This window comes from Molothrus ater, chromosome 2 (genome assembly GCF_012460135.2).
Source record: "Molothrus ater isolate BHLD 08-10-18 breed brown headed cowbird chromosome 2, BPBGC_Mater_1.1, whole genome shotgun sequence".
Lineage (NCBI taxonomy): Eukaryota > Metazoa > Chordata > Aves > Passeriformes > Icteridae > Molothrus > Molothrus ater.
Window position 1 is genome coordinate 75,947,936 of NC_050479.2, and position 23,415 is coordinate 75,971,350.

The 23,415-nt window shown below is 38.3% G+C and overlaps 1 protein-coding gene across 1 annotated transcript; it reads left to right on the forward strand.

Annotated features, from left to right (window-relative positions):
* Positions 1–11,749: 11,749 nt before the first annotated feature.
* Positions 11,750–18,230, forward strand: LOC118686836 (collagenase 3-like). The gene is made up of 10 exons (XM_036383258.2): positions 11,750–11,884; positions 11,985–12,226; positions 13,325–13,473; positions 13,573–13,698; positions 14,574–14,735; positions 15,337–15,454; positions 16,053–16,186; positions 16,535–16,694; positions 17,408–17,511; positions 18,055–18,230. Exons 1-10 carry the CDS (start codon positions 11,762–11,764, stop codon positions 18,153–18,155), a joined length of 1,419 nt encoding a protein of 472 aa, XP_036239151.1. The 5' UTR covers positions 11,750–11,761; the 3' UTR covers positions 18,156–18,230.
* Positions 18,231–23,415: the final 5,185 nt, after the last annotated feature.

Consider the following 23,415-nt stretch of genomic DNA (forward strand, 5'->3'; position numbering starts at 1 on the left):
ATGCTTAACAAACTGTCAGAAATGAATGGAACTGACAGATAACTTTGAAGCTAGGGACCAATATTTCTGTACACCCTGCATAAAAATGCTTAGTTGAGTAATAGATATATATGAGGATTAATCATCTAATGCTTGTGAAACATTCAGAAGCTAGAAGACTAGTTTTTAGAAATTTATTGTTGACTCACTACTATAAAATTGGAGAAAGTTTAGAGCTTAAAAACAGTTTAGACAAATATTTTTTTCACAACAAAATACAATTTCAGTGGACTTGATAATATTCACAAATCTGAACAGAGTGGAAGAAACATGATCCGGCCTAGACAAAGCCAGCAAGCCGAAAGCAATGTGCTGAATGTAGTTTCTCAGCAGCTCAGATATAAAATACTCAGATTCCTTCTGAAATGTTTTCCAATCATCTCTTGGATCAGTAACAACCATCGTCCAAAGAAATGCAGAAATATAGGTTAATTTAGCTTGGAAGGATCCTTGAGAGGTCATACAGGCTACTACTGCCTCAAATTTAATTAGATCATGTTTCTTGCGGATTTGACTATATGAATTTCGAACACCTCCAAGGACAAAGAACTAAAACTCAGCCCTTTCAAATATTTTACATCTCTCATGACAAAGAAAATTTTCCTAACACCCAAGTGGAATTTTCAATGTTCAATTTTGTTTTCATTGCCTTTTGTCCTTTCTCTGTGCATATCCAGGGAAACTCTGCTGCCATCTTCCCTGCATTTTCTTGTCAGGTACCTGAAGATATCAGTAAGGTTTCCCCTTCACCTTCTGATCTCCAGCATGAACAAACCCAACGTTCTCAGCCTTTCCTCTTTCCCCTGTGCTCCAGCCCCTGACCATTTTGATAAGGTCTTCTGTGCACTAAAGAATCCAGATCTGGACGCATTACTCCAGACATGGTCTCTCATGTGCCAAGCAGAGTGTGTGAGAAGATCACTTCCCTGGATCTTATGGCTGTAGTTACTACCCAAGAGTTTTTAACTGGGCTTGCTTAAGCCTTAGTTCTCATTAAGGAAACATGAAATATGGGTGGTTTTTTCCTTCTGACAAGAAAGATAAACACAAAATACTTCACATTAAATCATTGGGGCTTTCAATTTTTTTTATTCTGACTGAACAAAACCATCAGTTATTCACACAGTTTTAGAAAAAACCCACACATTTGTCTGGTGTACAGCACATCATATATCCTATAATTTATCTTACAGTTTGTTTAGCCGCATGGGGTTTTTTGGTCATGTCAGCTTTGAATGGGAAATTGATCTTTTCTTCCTGTTATTTATTCTTTTCCTGTAAATGATAATGAAGCAATGCAGCCAAAAAGGCACCATAAGGTAAAACAATCCTTATGCTGTGATTAAGTCAGAAGACAGTGTGCACTTCTACAGAAGTTGTTTTGCCACCAAAAATCTGTAACCATGTCAAACTTGTTTCTGTTGTTAGCTCACATTCTTTCTGCCTTCTGGATTTGGAATTTAAACAGCCCATTGTATGAAAGAAAGAGTGAACTGTACAAGACTAAATCTTCACTCAGAAATCAATGGCTCAGTATGCAGTGGCAGGCAAAAGTTAACAAAGTACTGGAAGTTATCAGGATAAGTGCTGAGAGAGAGAGTGATGGGAAGATTTTCCTACTATATCAAAACTCCCAATGTCCAGTTTTGGAGAACTTAGTGCAATTTTGTTCTCCAAATCTCAGAAAGGAAATAATGACAGTGAAGAAAGTACCCAGAAGGCAATTTCAATCATTAAATTGAAGGATCCACTACCAAATGAGGAGTTTAGACAAGATGAGATCAAAAACTTCATAAAATTAAGATGTGCAAAATTATGAAAATACATCAGAAGCTGAATGTAAAGTGGCTATAGATCAAACTGTACAGTACTAGAGGCATGGGTCATTGAATCAGGCTTGCAGGAGTCTGATTAAAGATGGAGAAAATAGACCATCTCTTGTAGAAAAGTAAGTGAATATCTGGAATTTGTTCTTACAGAAGGTTGTCAAGACATCCAGCATCAGTCAAAAACTTATCAAACTCATGTTCTCCCTAGATATTGTCTTTAATTATCATTGCTAAGAGATAAAATACTGAGGTAGATGAGTCATTTGTATGTTAATTCAAGAAACTGAAGTAATTGAGCAAAACTTAACGAAAGTAATTCTATTTAATGGTACAATCAAAGTTTTATGCTGTGAGAATTAGGTGCTCTGTGAAACAGGATTAAAAACCAAATTGATCCCTTCTTACAGAAAGGCAGGAGAAATTTAGCCTTTACTGCATGGTTAAGAGCATTCACCTGGGATATGGGTGAACCTCAAGTTCCTACTTTGTTAGGTGCACGGATGTAAAATTTCGTCTCTTAGTTAAACTCCCTAATGACCAAAAGTAGATCTGTTACGTTGTAACATCCTCTTCCATCTGAAGATTTTCAGTATCTGGAAATCAACTGGATTCCTATTGCATAGAAACAATACTTTTTCTTTTTGTTCAGGTGCAAGTCAGGAGTTGTTACATGTGATGTTTCCTAAACATAAATGAAAAAAACTGAATTCATAGTTATTTGAATAGTTTCAAGTAGTTATTTATAGAGAAGCAACCTTCAGAGAAAATCTTAATATTTCATAATATTTTGTTACATTTTTAGATAAAACTGAAAAGTATTTCTTCAATGCTCCTCTTTCCTCATCCAAGAATAAAGAAAAACAAGAATACATAAACCTTATTTTTAACCATTCTAATAATCTCATTATGTTTCATTGCCAGAGTTTTCTATGTCAACTTTGAACATGTTTTATAAATTATTTTGCATTGAAAGGACATAAAGCATTAGCTCAACTTAATGCATAAGTTTTGTGAAACGTTCAGTGAACATTTGTCATGGTTCACTTTCAGGCAGGAATTTCCATTTTATATGCTAAGGAAACCAAGGCATATACGGCACCAGATTTTTTACTAACTTGAAAGATTCTGACACCACTATGCACAGAGATCTCCTAATTTGTTTATGTAATAAATTCCACTTCACATCTGGCTAGAGAAAAGTGGAATAAACAGACAAAGACGCTGAAGGTTCAGGAACATGTGGCTGGAAATTTTACCAAGACCTTGGTCTGACTGTCTCATGGCCTTGTCAATATCATAAAAATGAAGGCTGAAGATGCTCAAACCATTTTAAAACAGTCAGGGATAGAATCTATTCTTATTTAAGCCCTATGTAATTTAATGAGCTTTTTAATTGTTATGAATCTGCAAGTATGAACCATCATAGAGTAATTCTCCAAAATGAGGTGAATATTGTTTACATTTTGTGTGGTCCTCCTAGCTAAGGCATGCTGAGGAAATGGAGGTGGTTTGTGACAGCCAGCACAGCTTCACACAGGCCAAGTTCTGCCTGACCAGCCCAGTGTGGAGAGACTGCAGCAGTGGACAAGGGAAAGGCTACAGGTGTCATTTGTCTGGGCTTCTGTAAAGTCTTTGACACAGACCCCCCACAATGGGCTGCTCTCTAAACTGGAGAGAGATTGATTTGATGGTGCACTGTTCAGTGGATTCCATTCTTTGCCAGAGAGGTGCTCCATCCTTCTGATCATTTTTGGTTTGGGCAGCTGGGTCTAGGTAATCTTATCTGAACCATGATCTTCAGGCATCTTCTGCAACATGAAAGCTGTTGAACTTAGTTTTTCAGCATGAGTATGAACAAGCATTTCTAGCATCACAGCTTTTGCAAGTCTTCTTCTCTGAACCAAATCCTTTAACCCCCACTAAACCAGTTTGAATTACTAGCAGTTAGTTTTTATTACTGCAGTTAATCAGATCACACTGCCTGATGAGGAAAGGGGAAAAAGTAAGTGAAAGAAGCCACTTCTTGCTATCTGCTGGTACAGAAAAGAAAATGCTGAATGCCAAATCTAGGGGACACATAGAATGAAATTTTTCAGCTGACATAAGAACGGAGATACTGTGATGAAAAATGCATTTCTAACAGCTTATCAGGAGCACTGCAGTAATTCCTTTCTTTTGTTGTCATTCCATCCCACAGCTACCATGTGAAAAAGAGGAATGAAAGCTGTTGTCTTTTTCTGAAAGTGAGTACAGAAGGACATTTAAATAGCATAGGCCAGGGTGAAAAGGGTAGAATGTCAGAATGGCAAAGAAATTAAGAAATTTGGGGAAATGGCTAAAAACACTCTGCTCATATCATTCATATAGAGCAGTGTTAGTGTGCAAGATAGCGTTAAGGCATTAGATAGGCTAAATAAGATGTTCAAAATATTGCAAATACTTATCTTGAGAACTTAGTCTGAATCACATTTATTTGCATTTGCAAACTGTATTGGCTGCTTAATTTTTCTAGATCACTTTCTGAGCAGTATTTCACAGTAACTGAAAATTCACTGATATCATGAAAATATTGACTGATAAATTTGAACATGAGAAGTCTCTGAAGATTTCAAATGACAGCCAACATATGGAGCCCCAGATTACTGGGTTTATTACTAATTCTCACTCAAAAATCTGTAATGTATGGAACTTGATATGCCTGAAGTGTCATATAAGCATATTCACTAAAATGTTTTCAAAATATATATCTTTGATGTTTGGTTACTGGTATTAAGGAAACTTCACCATAGGTACTGGGAGCTGCTGTAGGTCCTCCTGAAGCTGTCTCTGCTCCAGGCAGAGTCCAGCTGTCCAACCTCTCCTCACAGAGCAAGTGCTCCAGCCCCATCATCTTGGTGGCCTACCCTGAATTTGATCCAAATGGGGAAGTGAGATTTTTGATTAAACGTAAAACCCCTTTTAATTATATTTCTTTCTAATGGAAAAAAATTTGACCTTTATTGCTGTGCCACATCACTTTATAGTTAAAAACATGCACTTTGCTAGGTAGCACTCAGAGTTTTCTTAAACCCACCTTTAGTAATCTCTCACCAGTTATCCAAACCTTAATTTTCAGCTTACCACTTGCTTGCTGTACTTTCTAGAAAGTTGTCTGCATCAGTCTTCTAGTTTATGCCCCCCTTACCCTCAAGAGCTTTTGCAATGGGGTTGAGAAACTGCTTTGTAAACAGCCCAGCTGTATAAACATGAATGTGGCTGGCAAGCAAAACCCATGGCTTTAAACATTACACTTCATTTCCTAAATGTTTTTAAAATGTATGGCTTTAGTCATAAAACTCCTTACAAATCAAAAATTTACAGTAAACTTTCTTTCCATGCATTTCATGAAGGACAAGTACCTGTCCAAAAGATTTGTGTTGTTTCTCTTTCAGATAATGTCAATGCAAGTTTTTAAATTCATTTGACACCATTCTGAATTATTTGTGTGCATATATGAGAAGCTCTGATCTTGAAAAGAAATTTGTTGCACTCAGGTGGAAATTCCAATAGATATTGGCTTGGAAATATAAAAGGAATCAGGAATACAGTTCAGTTAGGGGGTACCTTTAATGATTGATGCCTCTGGAAAGAGTCAGGTAATACCTCATTCAGTACATATGAACATATCTCATGAACAATGGACACAACTCTCGTATTTTTCACTGGTGCTGAAGAGAGGATTTCTCTCCACCCTCAAAATCCAAACCAAACCTGCCCTGTTCCTCTGTTGCATTTCTTCTTACAATACCTAAAAACACAAAGGCCTTCATGGGGTTAGGTACTACAGCCAGCACTGGTTTGACATGTCTAGATCCAGTGGAGACAGCTATGGTTTGTTATTACTTAAGAGGTGTTGAAGATACAGTGCTATTGAGAAGTGACCAACAGAAATTCAAATCAGAAATTATGAGTCTCATTATTGATAGTAAATGTATTAACATATATCAGAGAAAAGGGTTTGTGGAGGCAGGAAAAAGACTTGTGTGTTTCTGTTAGGCTCCTAGCCCAAATTTTCAGAAATAGTATGTACTCATAACCTAAATGTTTCAGAGCACATTACATTAATTTTCATTTCACATCCTGAAGGATCCACTTGTCCCCCCTGAAGGTGTAGAATCCACAAATTCAAAGTTCAAACAACACTTAGATATTTAACATGCAAAATTTCTGTTTCCCTGGGTAATTTATTCAAATTCTTAAGTCCCCAAAATTTTAGAAAGAAATGTTGAATCACTTTATAGATAAATCATCAAATGCATTTTTCCTCCTAATGCAGACTTTTTTAACAGCTACAATTAACTAAAATTAACATTTTTTCTATGAACAATGGCTATCCATTCATAGTGAAGGTCTTATGTTTTAAGCTAAAGCTGCTACAGCAAAGTGCTTAAACAGTAAATTGACAGGACAGAGAACATTTTTTATCATGATGGAAGAACTAAAAAAATGCTTTAAGGACATAATATATGTGTTTTGGGGCTGATACAAGAAATAAAATGCATCAAAATATACTAAGACCTACTTAGGGGTGTCAGAGATCCACAGTGCCACCAAGATAGTCTTTAAATGTGTTTTTAAGATTGTGTGCAATCTTAAATATCAAATTTAAAAACAGGTGTAAGATGATGATGTATTTTAAAAAATAGAAAATTAAGTTTTTAGCTTGAATCTATTTTCCTGCTGTTTCATTTTCCCTTAGTTTTACTGTTGACCAGCTCCTTCCCCTGAGCAGCAAAATTATGTTGGCTAGACACAAACTCATGAACACATAGTTTGCCTAGAGTTTTCTAGCAATAGAGATGAGTAGATATTTTGTACTTGATCTGGGCATTCACTTTGTTTGGACAAAGAAGATTTGGATTCATGTACCTCTTTGAAGCATTTTCTCTCTTTTGGTTTGGCTGTGGGCATGAGGCAGGAGTCCCTGTTTCTCCCAGGTCAGGTGCAGCTGTGAGCAGGAGCCCTGTCCTGGAAGGAATGCATTACCCACCTGCCCACCAGCTGCAGAGCTGCCACCTTGCACAGCCACAAAACAAATCCTGCAGTGTGATAGCTCTTGGCTTCTTCAGGTGCCCAGCAGAAAATGGGGTAGAAGTTTAACTCCAGAAGAGGTCACCTGAAGTGAAGTATCCCTGTGTGAACCAGCTGGGACTCTGCTAGAGTCAGCAGAGCCCAGTTGTGAGGGACTCAGGACAGGAGCCTAAAGAAAGGCATCTAATTCCAGCTGAGATGCAGGGGGAGACCCAAGGCACCTGCATGGGACAGTCAGATATGGCACAGAACAGATGAGAGCTCTCTGTCCTTCTGGCAGCGTTAGAAATCTGTCTGTGGGCAGCTGAAACAAATCCCAAAGTGCCTACCTCAGTGTAATAAGCTAAACTGCTGTCTAGGGATTAGAGAGTGCTTTGACTTCATTGATTATATGAGACTTCAGACACAGCACCCAGGAGGGTGCTCAAATTTAGTTCTGCAGACAAAAAGCCAGTCCATCTCTGGTGCCCTTCACCTCTGCTCCATGGATTCTACAGGGTCTCATTCAAGCAAGAGTCACTGCCTCTTGGGATCACGTTTATCTTCTTGCTTCTGGCTTTGGACAATACTGAACGTCTCTGACCACCCCAGTTATATCTTTTTGCCAGCAAATGGCACAGGGATGCTGCTGTTTAATATAAAAAGAAGTCAGGTTGCTGTAGCAACCCCTGTCATCCCAGATCAGTTGTCTTGGCCTCCCCTTCTTGTCACAGGTCCCAGAGATGGAGTCCTTCAGAGGCAGAGCCAGAGTATTTCCATGTACTCTGAGACTCCATTTACCCATCTGCACAATGGGCCTCAGAATAACATCCTTTTTCCCAGAGGAAGCTCATCTAAATGTGATGGCACAGCCCCAGGCACTGGGAATGTTTAACTTGAAATACAACTGCCTTGAGGTAAGAAACATTAACAAATGGGACCATTGACTTTTACTTATTTTTCTTAAGTGAAGTGTCTGCTGTTTCAGGGTCAGTGATCATTCACCACATTCACTATATGCTGTTATTTTGGGCACCAAACACAGACTGTAAATCAAAACAGGACACCTTTCAATTATTTGTGTTAGCAAAAGGTATGTTGAAATCACATGGTTGGCTCAATTCTTGTTTTCAAATAAATAGTACCAAAATGCTGCTTTAAGGCACTTCATTTCTTCTCGACACATCTTCCATCCCCCATTTTCCATTTTTCCTTGGGAGGGAAAGACCATCATGATTATTCCAGTCTCTGCTGTGCCTGTGTAAATTACCATCAGTCCAGCTAACTTTACCCACACCCACAAGATGACAGAACTGCAGAAATTTTGCAGTGCTTGTCAAAATCTTACTATTCAGCAGTTTTGTGGGTTTCAGAGCTTTTAAAATAAAACTTTCCAGGCTTGCTTAGTTGCACTGGGGTCAGCACAAGGTCTATGAACCACTGCTGACTGTTTTTACCTTTGTTTACACCTCTCATAGTTTTAAATTAATTTTCTGACTCAGACAGTGGCATCACCTAATCCATAGATTTTACATCTTGCAATGCCCAACATGGGCTGGCTTTGATGTTCTTGTTTGTAAGTGCCAACTTTTAAGGCTTCATTTGTGCGAGGCTTTAAAGAGTCACTATATATAAATGTAAGACCTTCAGAGGTCTCTACTTAGTTCCCAGCTCAGTCAAGACTTTACCTACCCTTAAAAATACCATCATACACTGCATCTGCGACACTATTTCAGAAAAAGGGGGAATAAAGCTCATTTTCTTTGGCCTTTTAGTTGCTTGTTTGCATGGCCTTTCACCATTTTTTTTTCACTCCGTCTATGGAAGACATAAATCCATGCCTCGGTTTAGGCTTCTGGCCACTGATGTAGCATAAATAGCAATAAAATGTGTAAGAAAACATTGAATTCTATATTTTTACATTGCCAGGACTCCCAAAGTATTTAACAGAATGTTCTGAAAACATGATTCAGCCATAATACACCCTCACATGGCTCATTGCACACAGTCTTTCAGAAACCAGGTTCAGGTTTAGCATGTTGATTTACTCCCTGTGACAAAACAGCTACAGACTCCCTGTTTTGTTTTTAAACTCTTTGTATGTTTTCCTACTCACACGCAGAATCTGCTCACTACAGTGGACTATCTTCACTTGTTCATTTCATTTCATTGTCCTACTGTGACAAAGATCCAGCTCTACTCATCTTTTCTTACACAAAGAGAAGTTGTTTTCAGAAAAGCTGCCTGTTCTAGTTTTTGCTGTAATTACTTTGCCCAGTTTTTAAAATATTCCTTGGTATTGCCTCAGGACAGCTCTCTGGAGGCACAAAAAGCAAAGTTTTTGAAAGAGATTTCACAGTGAACTTCAATGGACTTCAGAACATTTGTGAAAAAAAAAATCACAGAAAGTGGAAAATTGTTCTTCCCTGCCTAATATAACATTCTCTTCATGCAAGACAATTACAATTACAATTACAATTACAAATGCTTTGTTGACTTCAGCTTAAGCATTTTGAAAAACTGGGCTCCACATCACCTTGGAGCCCTTTTTGTATAGGCTAACACTGTTCTTTAATTTTACTCTTGAGCCGAGCTAAATATTTTTTTTCAGTTCTACATTTATATCATTCAAATATTGTCTCTGAATATTTAGTTTCACCTTTAATTGGCAGTAAGCTGACCTATGTTTATTAAGGTAAATCTGAAACCACTGAGGAATAATTTGGGATCACCTTCTCCTCAAATGTAATGGACTGATTACATTTTTGCGGTAACAGTTGGTTGAGAAACCTCTCCTGTTCCAGAAGCAAAGACTCCAATGTCTGAGCTGAGAAAGAGTAGTTCTATAGGTACTTGACACAGAATAAATACTTTTAACCACACCTCGTAAGGGGCAGTGATACACAGATGGCAGCATAAAATTGTGCTTTTTTATGTATAAGGAACCTAGTTTCGGAGAATTTGGAATTCACTGGAATGTTACCTGTGGAGTTTTAAGCTATTTATTTCAATCATAGACTTCTGAGCTGTGTCTGGTAGTGCTGTGAACAGCAATAATATTCACAGCTCTATGGTCTCCAGGAAAGCATTCCTTACAGCCAGAAAGCACATGTCCAGGCAGCACCTCCACACAAAGCAAGCTCCTAAGCTCCACACAAAGCAAGCAAAACACACTGTAAACACTGCTTATCTGCTAATTGGGTACCTCAACATTAATAAAAGCAGTGCTGCAACTATCAATATAGAAATGTTGGAGGGAAGGAAATGGGATACAGACATAGTCTGGCAGTCTGCACCAGTAAGGAGTGCAGTGCAGTGAGAGCATCGGCAGTGTGGATGCAGTGCTTGTACTGAAGCACTTTGGGGGAGAACATTTCTCAGGAAGCTAATTAACAGTCTCTGTCCATTGCTAATAAAAGTCTCAGTGCTGCTGACTGACGATGTAAAGGAGAGTATACAAACTACTTTAACAGATGTTGTCTGTTCCTAAGTGGTGTGACCATATTTAGCAGTGGCTGAGATGGGCAGAGAGGCAGAAACAGCCTACATAACAAATTCTTCTCAGCTTTATTTGCTTTTGCTGTTTGCCATCATAAAACACATGGCTATCATTGTTTGAGTAATAGAGCTTTTACACACTCAGCTTCACGGATTTTTGTGCTTTTCCTGTTTTGTCAACAAGGGAACATCCACATCAGGGTAGTGTATTCCAGGATGCCTATCCCAGTGTCTAACAGAAAGCTGCCTGAGGTTTTCCATACAGGCAAAAGAAATCATCCATGAAAGAGCAAGGCAAATTCAGCAGAAACCACATCTCCCCTTGGACCTGTGTTTGTCAGCAGGTGATATGATACAAGTTATAGCAAGAGCTGAGATTGTGGTGATCCTGGAGAGATAGAAATAATCCTTATGTTTGAGGTATAGTAATGATCATCTCTGTCATAATGCCAGTTATCCTACTATCCACCTCATAAGAAAAAATATCACATTTTTAAGTTATTCTAGACACACAGATCCATTGTCTATCTGTAGCTGGTAGATTGCCTCTCTCAAAGTATTAGCTCTCTCATTGATCTATGGTTGTCATCTTCTCATAAAGTAAATTAAATTCAGGTTTTTGGAAGATAAATTTTATTAATTAGTCACTCTACATGACCTGCTTTATTACTAACAAAAAATGCTTTTAAATGTTCTTAACTATTCCTGATATTTAGCATTTCTGTTTTTGAGTATGTTAGAAGTGAAGTATCCTGTAATATAGATAGAAATTCTCTGTAAGGATCTCTGAAGTAAATTTTTTTTATGCTATGGAGTTATAGTTCTTTACAGAAACAAAGAAACAATCTCATATTTTATATTCTATAATGTTATTTCACTAAAAATTGCTGTTGAACTAGTGTAACTACTGAAAAGTTGCATTATTTACTTTAAAAATAATGACCCTTGTTACCTATTTTTATTGTTTATCAAATGGTAAAAAAGCACAATTTTTATAGAAAAGGAAAGTAAGTTATTGCAGCATTGTTGCCAGCTATTGCCAGTGGAAGTTACTGCAAAATAATCAACAAGTGTGGTTTGCTTATGCCCATTTCTTCCCACAGCCCATGTCAATATTCAGAGACCTCATGTTTATACAAAGATACAGTTTCAGAGCCCTCAGCTGGAGAACGGATGCCTAAACCACAGTGTTGGGGAGGAGAAACAAACAGCCATCTAAGCATGTTTACTTCCAGCAACAAGGAAGTTCTAACTTGTCCCTGAGTGGTGACTCACTGGGTTGGGACTATAAAAGTAAAGGTAGCTGCTCTCTAAAACATCAGGGCTTCAGACTTCAGAAGTCCAACATGATGCAATCAGGACTTGCAGCTGTTTTCTTTTTCTTGTTGGGTTTGTCATTTTGCCTGACAGTCCCTATTCCCCTTGATGACAGCCATGAATTCACAGAAAAGGACCTTCAGTTTGCAGAGGTATGGTATAAAATAATGCATTTGCATGTTCCATTAACAGTAAGCTGTGAAGTTACAACTGTTTGGAAATCATGCTTATTACTCCTTTTCCCCTTCTTAGCGCTATCTCAGGACTCACTATGACCTCCATCCAAACCCTGCTGGCATAATGAGGAAGAGTGGAAACACAGTGGCAGCCAAACTTCGGGAAATGCAAGCTTTTTTTGGCTTGGAGGTGACAGGCAAGCTAGATGAAGAGACATATGAGCTGATGCAGAAACCAAGATGTGGTGTCCCAGATGTGGGGGAATATAACTTTTTCCCCAGAAAACTCAAATGGTCAAAAATGAATTTGACATACAGGTAAATGCCTGGTATTTTGAGTATTATTACTGTTATTACTTTCTTTCCAGGTGCATTGTCCAATGGGTTGCTCAGTACATGAGGTTGATGTGAGAAGGGTGCATTTGAGTGTGACTAAATTAATGTTGCAGTTTAAAACCCTTACAGTCTCACTCCTGGAAAGGTGCTCCCTGCCTACCTTGCAGCCCAAGGAAGTAAATGTTATTTTTTTTCTATTGCACTTTGTCATGAAAAAGGAAACCTGGTGTGTTGTAAGCCAGCAATTCCTGATCTGGCCTCCATACAGACACTCAAGACACATCCATGGTGCCAAATGAAAGAGACCAGGGGCTCAGATCATGCATTTCTCTGGGTCACTCCTTAGCTCTGTTTGGACCTGGTGTAGAGTTTGCTTCTGTCTTGTCCTGGACAGAGAGGTGTAGATGCAAACCAGTCTGTGTAGTGTGGCTGTGAGAGCCAGACCATTTCACATCCCAGATGTGGATCTCTGTCTTTGTTCAGACAAATCCCTGTATCATGACCTCAGAAAAGTTGACCTTGGGAGGTGAAGGGCTTACAGTTCACAGGGTAGATCCTTCTCCTTTAATTCTGCAAGGTCATATATCTGGGGCTTTCAACAGCTACAGACTGAGTTTGTTTAGCAGGTTCCAAATTTGAAATCACTAAAATCTCTTATTTCCATAACTAGTAATAAATGTTACTTTAATGGACAATTATAGCCTTAAAAAATCACTTTGGATAATGTTTTGCTGCTCCAGGATGTGAGGATCTTGAGATATTTTATATGTTATAAAAATTTTGAAGTTACTGATATTATTTCGCTTAAAACTGAATATATCTGACAGTTTCTAAATCTTCTGGTGCATAGAAAACCAATTACTGAAAGCTGTTAGATAATTTCAGATATCTCTGAATTATTTTAGTGCTTATATAAATGTTTATTTTTTTCATACTGTATGCAGCTACTAAGCTCCTTGTTATGTGATAAGATCATATGACAAAAGCAAAAACTTTTAATGAGGTGTACAGTCAGATAAAAGTACACTGCATATTTCTTCAATTCACACAATTAACTGGAGATATTAATCTGTTTGACAGAATTATGAATTACACTTCAGATCTGAGACGTAATGAAGTAGAAAGAGCTTTCAAGAAAGCATTTAAAGTTTGGTCTGATGTGACGCCTCTGAATTTCACCAGAATACGAAGTGGTACAGCTGATATCATGATCTCCTTCGGCACTAAAGGTAACACAGAACCAATAGTTTTCATTTTAGAAGTTAACTGTGTTCTTATATACATAAGATGGAGTAATTAATTTAACTGGTTTGAATTTTGTTTTCTAGAACATGGTGACTTCTACCCTTTTGATGGGCCCTCTGGATTACTGGCACATGCTTTTCCCCCTGGCCCAGACTATGGGGGAGATGCTCATTTCGATGATGATGAAGTTTGGTCAGATGATTCTAAAGGTAACAGAAGTTCCTGACATTGTTTGAAATGGTGATAGATGGAAAATTTATCCCTGTTTGATATCTGTAGATGATTTGTTTTGTCTGTTGATTGTTTGTTCATCATTATCTTCACTGTTCACACTGAGTTTAACCTCCAGTCATAAATGGAGGTTTAACATGTGCTTAGCATAAATTTTAAGATATAACATTCCTAAGTGAAGTGATTAAAAAAAATTACACAAATAAGATTCTGTCATTTTGGCATTTCACTAAGGGCAGCTAATTCTGATCATAGACTGATGGGCATTGCCTTACTGAAGCCTAGAGCAAACATACCTCAGCTGCATGTTGTCTGCTTGCACTTTATTTGAAAATTCATCACATTGCCTATTCAGGACAGAGTTTAATAGCTGGATTAGGTCACCCTCCTGGCATTAAGGATAATTTCTGCAATATTGGACTCTCTACTGCAGATTAACTGACAAAAAAAAGTTCTTGATTTGAGTAGGACCAAGACTTTACCCTAGAGCTTTCCTGTGATGCTAAAAAATTTCAAGGGATCTAAATCTCCCTGCACAGTAACACAGTCATGTAAGAATTAGGCTGAACACCAGCTATGAGACACTAGATTTCTTAGGCCCTTATTAATGTAAAAGCCTTCACAGTTCAAAAATGACAAGCAATTGTATCTAGTGGAAGGTGTCCTTCCTCAAGGCAAGGGGTTTGGAGCTTGGTGGTCTTTAAGGTCCCAAACCCGTTCCATGATTTTTTGAATTATGCAGAATTTTTCCATGTATTCAGTTGTCTCATTCATTGTCCCAAGTGTTAAAGCACAGTGTCAATTATGGTGATGCAAGGAGATACACATTTACTTTTGCTGTGGTTTGTTATAGGCTATAACTTGTTTCTTGTTGCTGCCCATGAATTTGGTCATTCACTGGGACTGGAACACTCTAGAGACCCTGGAGCTTTGATGTTCCCAATCTACACATACACTGGAAAAACTGGTTTTGTGCTTCCTGATGACGATGTGCAAGGGATCCAAGAGCTCTATGGTAAGTCTGTATAACATATAATATTTATCTCCTGTATCATTTTAGCCTGCTGCAGATTCACTGCACAGTTACTGGGAGCTGCAGATGTTCAATAACAGCAGTCCTGACTAATTTAGAATGGAGAATTAAGAATGATTCACTGGAACAGGAGATACTTTGATTTAGTATTTGAGAGGGGAAAAAAATTAACTAATGCTGGAGAGCACAGTTGGTCACTGACCTGTCTCCTTTAGTGGTAGGTGATAGGGACCAGAGTTCTTCTACTTTTTGACCTGCCTGAAAAGAGAAGGGAAAACAGAGTCTAAAGGTAGAAACAGAACTATTCATGTTTCATTATGAAAAGCATAAAGTGTTTGGGGACCTCCAAAACTTGGGATAAAGAAAGGAAGTTTATTAACACCATTGCAGCACACTTGAACTGCAAAGTTCATTAATGCATTTGGCTAGAGGAAAGAGAGAACAAATTTTTCTGTAAAAATTTTTTACCCGTTATGGTTCTATTCATCATGATCTTGGGAGATCTTCCATGTTCTGTTCAATATGATGATCAACAGGCAGAAAATTAACATTGTCAAGCTTACATCATATGATATCATTGCAGGTGCTGGAGACAAAGATCCCAACCCAAAACATCCCAAAACCCCAGAGAAATGTGATGTAGAATTATCTCTTGATGCAATAACAGAACTTCGTGGGGAAATGCTGGTCTTCAAAGATAGGTAAAGACACTCCCATGTCAAGGATGGTGGGTACTGGATAAAGTCTGTGCAAGCAAAAACACCATTTCATTTTTTACTGAAGATTTGGGTAAATGTACATTTAAAAGAGCACAAATCAATATAGATGTCTCTTAAGAAACTGCATCATATATCTTTTTAGGCAGGATTCATAATGCAACTACAGACTTGACTGCCCAGCAACATGATGTGAAGATAATATGGCTGAAGTGCGTGACACTTTTGTGCACATCATGGGATTTTCTTCAACACACATAAATCTGCTAACTTTTATTTGGGTGAAGATGTACTGCATTCAGGAACTTCAAATGGGACAGCAGTGATTCTCTTATTCTAAATTAAGAAGCTTAAAATTTGTTTTTGTTTGAGGTGATCATTGTGTGAGTGGCAGAAATAGTCTGCAGCTGATGACTGTCAGGAAAGGAAAGGAAAGGTCTAAGAGGGGCTCAGTCTATTCAGTATTCTATGATATGATAACCATCATTTCACCAGCAATTTATTTTAACTATAGGACATCAAAGATACTGCTATTCTACAGTATGACAAGAAACATAAAATATATCTTCCTTTTCTGAACTAGGTTTTTCTGGCGACTACACCCTCAGATGGTTGAGGCAGAACTGGTGTTGCTTAAGTCCTTTTGGCCAGAGCTTCCGAATAAAATAGATGCAGCTTATGAAAATCCCATCAAAGATCTTGTGTTCATGTTTAAAGGTGAGTTTTTGATTTTGTTGTTAGTAGAAGAATACACATAATTAATCAAGCTCAACAGGTGGTGCAGATGTAATCAATAGAAGAATAAAACATCCTACCTTCCTTGCTTGAAAAACAAATTATTTCACCTCTATATGCATATCTATAAAAATTTTCAGTGAATTAGGAGATGTAGAATTTAATTAGGATGCTCAGAATTTAGACTACAAATAGTCTAATACCTACTGAGTACATGACCTAACAATCTGTTTGTTGTATGAAAATAGGGATCATGGTTTCCTCATTTTATTCTTCTCTCAAAGATGAGACCTTGCAAAAGACTCACTCATACTTTGTTCATATTTTCAGGAAAGAAAGTCTGGGCTTTGAATGGTTATGACATAGTTGAAGACTTCCCTAAAAAGATCTATGAAATGGGATTCCCAAAAGAAATGAAAAGAATAGATGCAGCTGTCCACATTAAAGACACCGGCAAGACTCTCTTTTTTACTGGAAATAAGTACTGGAGGTAAGCTGGAGACAGGTCAGTTTTGGTGTCCCTAGTCATAACCTGTCCAGATGTATGGAAAGACCAGGAGTTTGGCTCAAACCAGGCATTTGGCCAATCCGGTCTGCGGTTTTCATCGATGCTACAGCTGTGTACAACATGTTGTAAATAGGGGCACATATTTTAAAAGCTGAATGAGTGTAAGGAAATGAGAGCAAAGTGCTCTAATCTGGGAGAATTTCCAATGAGGTCATGCCTGCTAGACAAATTTCCCATCTTGCCTCCTTGAGTTGCTTGTGTGGAATGGTATCAGTGCTGTGAACAAGAAATCTGTCCCACCCTAGGGTGTCTCTTTTTTACTGTCCATGAGTGGGGTTCACAACCAGGTCTCATGCAGAATTAAGACATTACCATCCCTTCCCACTATCACTGGGCCAAGCAGCCTTAGGATAGGTTCATAGTACCAATACATCCAGGTACAATAATCTCCATATAACACATACTTTAAAGATCAGTTCTGAAAATTTAGCTCTATTTGCTTTGTATTTATTCCACTTCTGGTGGAGGTGTGCCCTGTTTATCACCCTGCATTTTATCATTGCACTAGACAGAAAGCACCCAAAGACTGCTGGCTTGCTTTGGGTGTGAGTAACTTCCAAACATATGAAGGGCACAGGCCAAACTCCCAGGCTGTTGAAATCCCCTTGACTTTTTTTCTTTTGTTTTCAATATAGTTATGATGAAGAGGCAGAGGTTATGGATGCCGGCTACCCCAGGCTGATAGAGGAAGAATTCGCAGGAATTGGTGATAAAGTGGATGCAGTCTATGAAAGAAATGGTACATAATCTGATAATGAAACTTTATTGCAATTAATTGCCCTTGAAACTTGAGATTAATGCCTTGTAGAAAATTTTGCATTTGTAATTTTAATTTCTTCACATCAATACTTCTGTTCTTGACTGAATCAGTTTTCCAATCTAAATTATGCTCTGGCCAAAAAAAGAGCTTCTTGCTTAGGGAACCTAAAGTGGCATGTTTAATATAAAAGTATTGTAATGTAATAAATGGAGCCCATTCCTATCCAGCTTTTCAGAGTGTGTTTCTGAATCTGTGTCTTAAAAACTAAAATGTCCTGCATCTTCCTGATCAAGTGATGTAAGAATTTGACACAAGATTAAATATCAATCATTTTAAAACTCTGATCCAGCTCTAGCAAATGGAATGAGGATATTTTAAAAATTTAGCTCAGCATTTTACATATGAAAATGCTGCATTTGAGTGATTAAAAATGAAAACAAGATAATCACTATTTTAAGGATAATTTTGATATGTCACCACATTTTCTTAGTGTTAATTCTTTCTAACTTTCTTTTTCCTTAGGTTACCTCTACTTCTTCAATGGACCATTGCAGTTTGAATATAGCATCTGGAGTCAAAGAATTGTCCGTGTCCTGCATACTAACTCCCTGTTTTGGTGCTAATTACAGCTGAGTGCCATATCACAGGCTGCAGAGCAGCTTGTAGCACATGGCAATATTAATAAAGTGGGCATTTAGGTTTACCGAAGGACAGCAAGGTTCTATGAACAAGTACGAGGCTACCTACCACCAAATGTACCTGTATATATGGACTTACACAGCTGCATGTCAGTCTGGAATTGATTTAACTTAATAGGAAAGGAGAGAAGAAATTGTTAGCATTTCAAGGTGCATTACACCATTTAAAGTTTGTCTAGTTTTGGAGTGATGCTGGATACATCACTCACTTTTATAAACACTACTAATTCCCAGTATTCTGAGCACATCTAGCACCTTTCAAGGATCTCCTAGCATGTCCCAAGAAATAGACTTGGTAAACCCAGGAGTTTTGTATCTTTGAACCAATTCTTCTTCCCTTTTTGGAGTTCCTTTTAGCATACTGGGAATTCAGATGTGTAGTGAATGAGTGAGGGCTGTATGGTAACTCCCTGAGCAAGTAATACCAAGCAGCAATGATGAAGTTTGGGAATTCAAAAGTATTTGACTGTATTGAATGGGAATGTCTCCCTGGAAGCAGATGCCCATGTCATCTTTAGAATAAGGAGAAGGTACAGAAGCAGTGAGATGTCATTCCAAAGCAGACAGGAAAACAGGAAAAGGGAAAAGTACTCCCTGGAGAAATTGTAAACTTGTATGATACTGGGGAAACCAGAAGGAAGCAGCTACAAGACAATCACACAAGTTGAAGCTGTGCATGATGCTACGTCTGGTATCACAGCCCAGATGTTTTCAGCTGGTGTTGACTGAAGTGACATTTATAGAGGTTATGCCTGTGCCAGAAGAGAACCTGAACATCCAAAGCAGAATATTGAAAATAATATATTTTTTCATGTTGGCTACTCTTTTAATATCTATATTAATTGTCTCAGTATATTGTAATATTTTGTTTTGTTCTGTTTTGTTTTAATCAATGCAAATTATGTGGCACTGTGATTATGTTGATCTTAAAAAAATAATATTAAATAAACTGGAAGAATAAACTGATGTTGTGAAACTACTTAATTTTTATTACACTCCTTCTCACAGAAGCAATACAGAACTATTGGGCAAAAGAAATCAAGATCCCTAACCTGTGCATTTTATTCATTAAGATTTTCATCTCTGTTTAAAAATAAAATATATTTTTGTCCCTTCAAGAAAAATAATTTTATGGAAAAGAGGAAAGACAGAAGAGGGAAAACCAGAAAGACCCCTCAAATCTGCAAAACAAGAACTAAGTTGGAATTAGATCTTACCATTACAGAAAGAATGAGAAACTAATAAGAAATACTGGGAAAAACAGTTTCATCTTAGTTTGAATGTTAAATATTAGCAATTAATTAAAACTTCATTGTCCTGTTAGGGATTTTCCTCTCAAAAACAACCCCTAAGTCAATCAATCAGCCAGGCCTGCCAAGCAAAGCTCACCAACAATTAAGATATTTAAACAGACATAAATGACCAGGCTTACCTAGTGGTGGGCTAGGTGTGGTAATTCTGTAGCTCACACGACATAGATGGTTGGTTGTGATAGCCTAACAGATTGAGAGCTCTCTTCTGAATATAAAATTGTGAATTAGTGAATTCCAGACCTTGTTATGCTTAAAAGAAATGCATGGAAATAGAACTGGAAAAAATCTTTACAAAATGAAAAACTTAAAGTGGACTAAAATAAAGTTCTGTTTTAGGATAAAATATTGAGAGAACTGCTGGGGGAAAAGTCAGTACAATTCTCTAAGCATAACAAACATAATTTGATTCAATTACATATAAAAAGTTTTGACAGAGTGTGCCTGAAAAAAAATAATGTTTGATATTGGGCTGAAGTTTCACTTAATTACTTTGGCAGTGAAATAAGGCTCTGGACATAGTCCTCATTTTTCTCAGTAAAAAGACTCAGTGAAAAATTGTATCACAATAATAATGAATCTTCCATGAGGACTAGCTGTTGAGTCTGAGTCTTCTGAGTTTCAAAGGCCTGACATGAGCTGATCTGGGTAAGGGAATGCAAATGTGAACAGGGAAGCAAGGAGAAGCAATGAATGTCTTTCACATCTATGTGAATTTCTGTTAACATTGAACACTTGACAGGGGAAAAAGGTACTGCATAGGTAGCTGGACCTTCAAAAGCCTTCAGCATGATCATATCCAGCTGCTCTCCAGCCCAAACAGACAGATTCCTGTTAGCTGCTCGGCTGACTGGAAGCAGCCTTTGGCACAAATCCAAGCACAGCTCCAGCTTTTGTGTCCACATCCCCACACAGAGAGATGGGAGTTTTTCTGTGGTTAGCTCTACCTCAGCTGAGACAAGTACCAGGCTGCCAGTTCCTGGCATTGGTGAAAAAAAATATAGAAACAATGTCTTGTGCTGTGGAAGTGGAAGGCTGAGATCAGAGCCAGAGGGACCCTGTTGCTGCTGTCAGCCAGAAAGGAAACTCTCCAGAGTACCTTGTGCCCTGGGACCAACCACATGAGAATAGCATTGCACAGGTGACTGGTGAGAATCAGATGGGATGTCACCCAAGACCATCAAGAATTGAGAAGAAATAATTCTTTTTCCAGAGGCAGAGACTGAGCTGACTGGTTTCCCTGAGATGTGAGTGGAGAAAGGACCACAAGGAGGCTGAAGCAGCTGTCTCCCAGGATGTAATACAAGCAGAACTGATAACTTCCCACCAGGTTGCCAGTGGAACTACATAAATTTTTTATGTGGAACTACATAAATCCACCTAATAGTAAGGAATGGACAGAATAGTCCTACCTAATAGTAGGGAATTTTGTCGGGGAGGTTTAGGTTGGATATTGGGAAAAGATTCTTCACCCAGAGGGTGGCTGGGGACTGGACCAGGCTCCCCAAGAAAGTGGTCACAGCATTAGCCTGACAGAGCTCAAGGAGCATTTGAACAATGCTCTCAGGCACAGGGTGTGACTCTTGGGGTATCCTGTGTAGGGCCAGGAGTTGGACACAATCCTTGTGGGTCCCTTCCTACTCAGCATATTATGTGATTTTGTGATTCTGTGATTCTACGATTGATTCTGTGATTCTGTGACTAGTACATGAACAGTTATGGATTAATGTGTCTTTTATATCCATCTTGATCTCTGTTAGGAATGGTCATTTGAAGGAGAAGAAAGGATATGGCAAGAAAAGGAATCTATCACATTCTCCTCAGGGAGTTTTCTGTGTTGGTTACATGATCCTGAGCAAGGAGGATTTAGAGGATGCAAATATATATTGCAGGTGAGAAAAAAAAGTGAGCAAACATCATCTAAACTTTCCAAAGGGAGAAATTAGGCAACACTCTAAAAATTTCCATGAAGTACATGAGATCTACTAGTAGCTGATAAACCTGAGAAGGAATTCAAAGTTACAAGAATGGTTTTGGGTTTTTTTCCCTTTAGCATAATCTTCAGAAACCTACTCTGAAGACACTAGATGGCAGTGACAGCTTTGCTTCTTAGAGATTCTGCACAGAGTTAAAAATTGTAATTGTGGGTGAGGAAGCCACAGATAACTATAGTGAATTCTTATATTATGTGAAGAAGTAAAAAAACCTGACACTAATAAATAGAACTTAATTATTATTCTATTGAAATGCAGATCTCTGAGTAAAAAGTTATTATATAATAATGTTCAGGAAGCTTCTAGATATATTCACTATCAGGGATACTAATTCTTTAGTCTTTTCCAGAATTCAATGCAAAGCACTTTGAACAGTACACTCTTGTCCTATGCACAATGCAGCCCCTTACTCTAACCCCATCCACTGGAAAATTTCATATACACATACATAGATATGTTCTACCTGCCTGGGAACATGGCAACCCTTCATGGATTCTTACTGAGTCTGGAGAGGAAAACTTATTGTTTCAGTATTTTCTCACACTAACTTAAACAAGGATCTAGACCTCAGCCTTCAGCCTAGGTCAAAGAACTGCACATTCACTTTTGTTGTGGTAAGTGTGTGTTCACCTGTTCTGTTGGAGATGTTTTCTGTTCACACATATACAATTAAACAGTACTTTGTGGAAATACTGATGGCCCACTAACCAGAAAGCTTATTTGAGATGTAGGATCAAGGCCTTCTGTCAATTATGTTTATGGTTTTTTGCACAAAGTGGGGTGACTTTTGCACACACTGTGAATCCATATCAGTTTTGGGGTTTGATGCTTCTGCTGCTTCTGATGAAAAACTTTCCCAAGGTAAACCTCAGTATTTCTCCCTAAGATGATGCAGAGGGTACAGAGTCCCTCCAGCTTGTGATCCTCCTCTTTCCTGTTTAACACAGGGGATGTGGTTGGTACATCCATTTTAGTCACAACTTTTCAATTACATACTGTCATTTGAATTTCCAGCCAGTGCTGTTCAGGACTACCTCTGGCTTTCACTTCACCTGTTTCCCATGTGCTGTGCTACAGAGTGTGCTCTGCCCCTGCCCCTTTAACTCACAGAAAATGGATCAAAGAATATCGTCCTCTAAGGAAACTCTCACCAGGCAGCAGAGAAGCAGCTTTCAGTTTCCTATTTAAATGTCACATAACAAATTTCCTACTGCCACAGTAACACAGGATGGTGCATTTCTGTGTGTATTGGAGTCAGCCATCCATGTTGTGTCTTGACTTTTTGCAGGACAACACCGGGGTCCTACCACTGGGCAGGAGGAGCCTGATGGAGCAGTGTCCTCAGAACAGTCACAGCCATACTGTGTAGTCTCTGCTGGACTTTACATGCTCTTACATGATCCTGTTCTGCTCTTCTTAGAAGAGGAAGATGGGTCATGTCCAGGGTCAAGTGTTGCTTTCTTAGCCCAAACGACATTATTACAACACTCCGTAATCTCATCATTACAGGGATTACCACCTTGGAAGAAAGTAAGAGAAATTTCATTTCTGCATTTTTGTTGTCCGAATAAATTGTTCACAGGAACAACACAATGATGTAGCCCTCCTCAGAGTCTGTCATCCTAAGAAGAACCTGTGAAAGTCAGTTGGGAATCAGCCATGTCTGAAGGGTCTGGAGTTCACAGTGTCCTTCCCACTGTCTGTTTATCTAGTGAATGTGCTTTTCAGACTCAGCTTGGACCATTCTAGGATTCTGTGGTTCTAGTTAAATTACTGGTTCCAGGTTGTCTTCAGGTAATCAGGAGAATTTAACCTACAAATCTTACTCCTGCCCCAAATTATGTGCTATTTTGCAACATCACATTGGTGATATAATGGCAA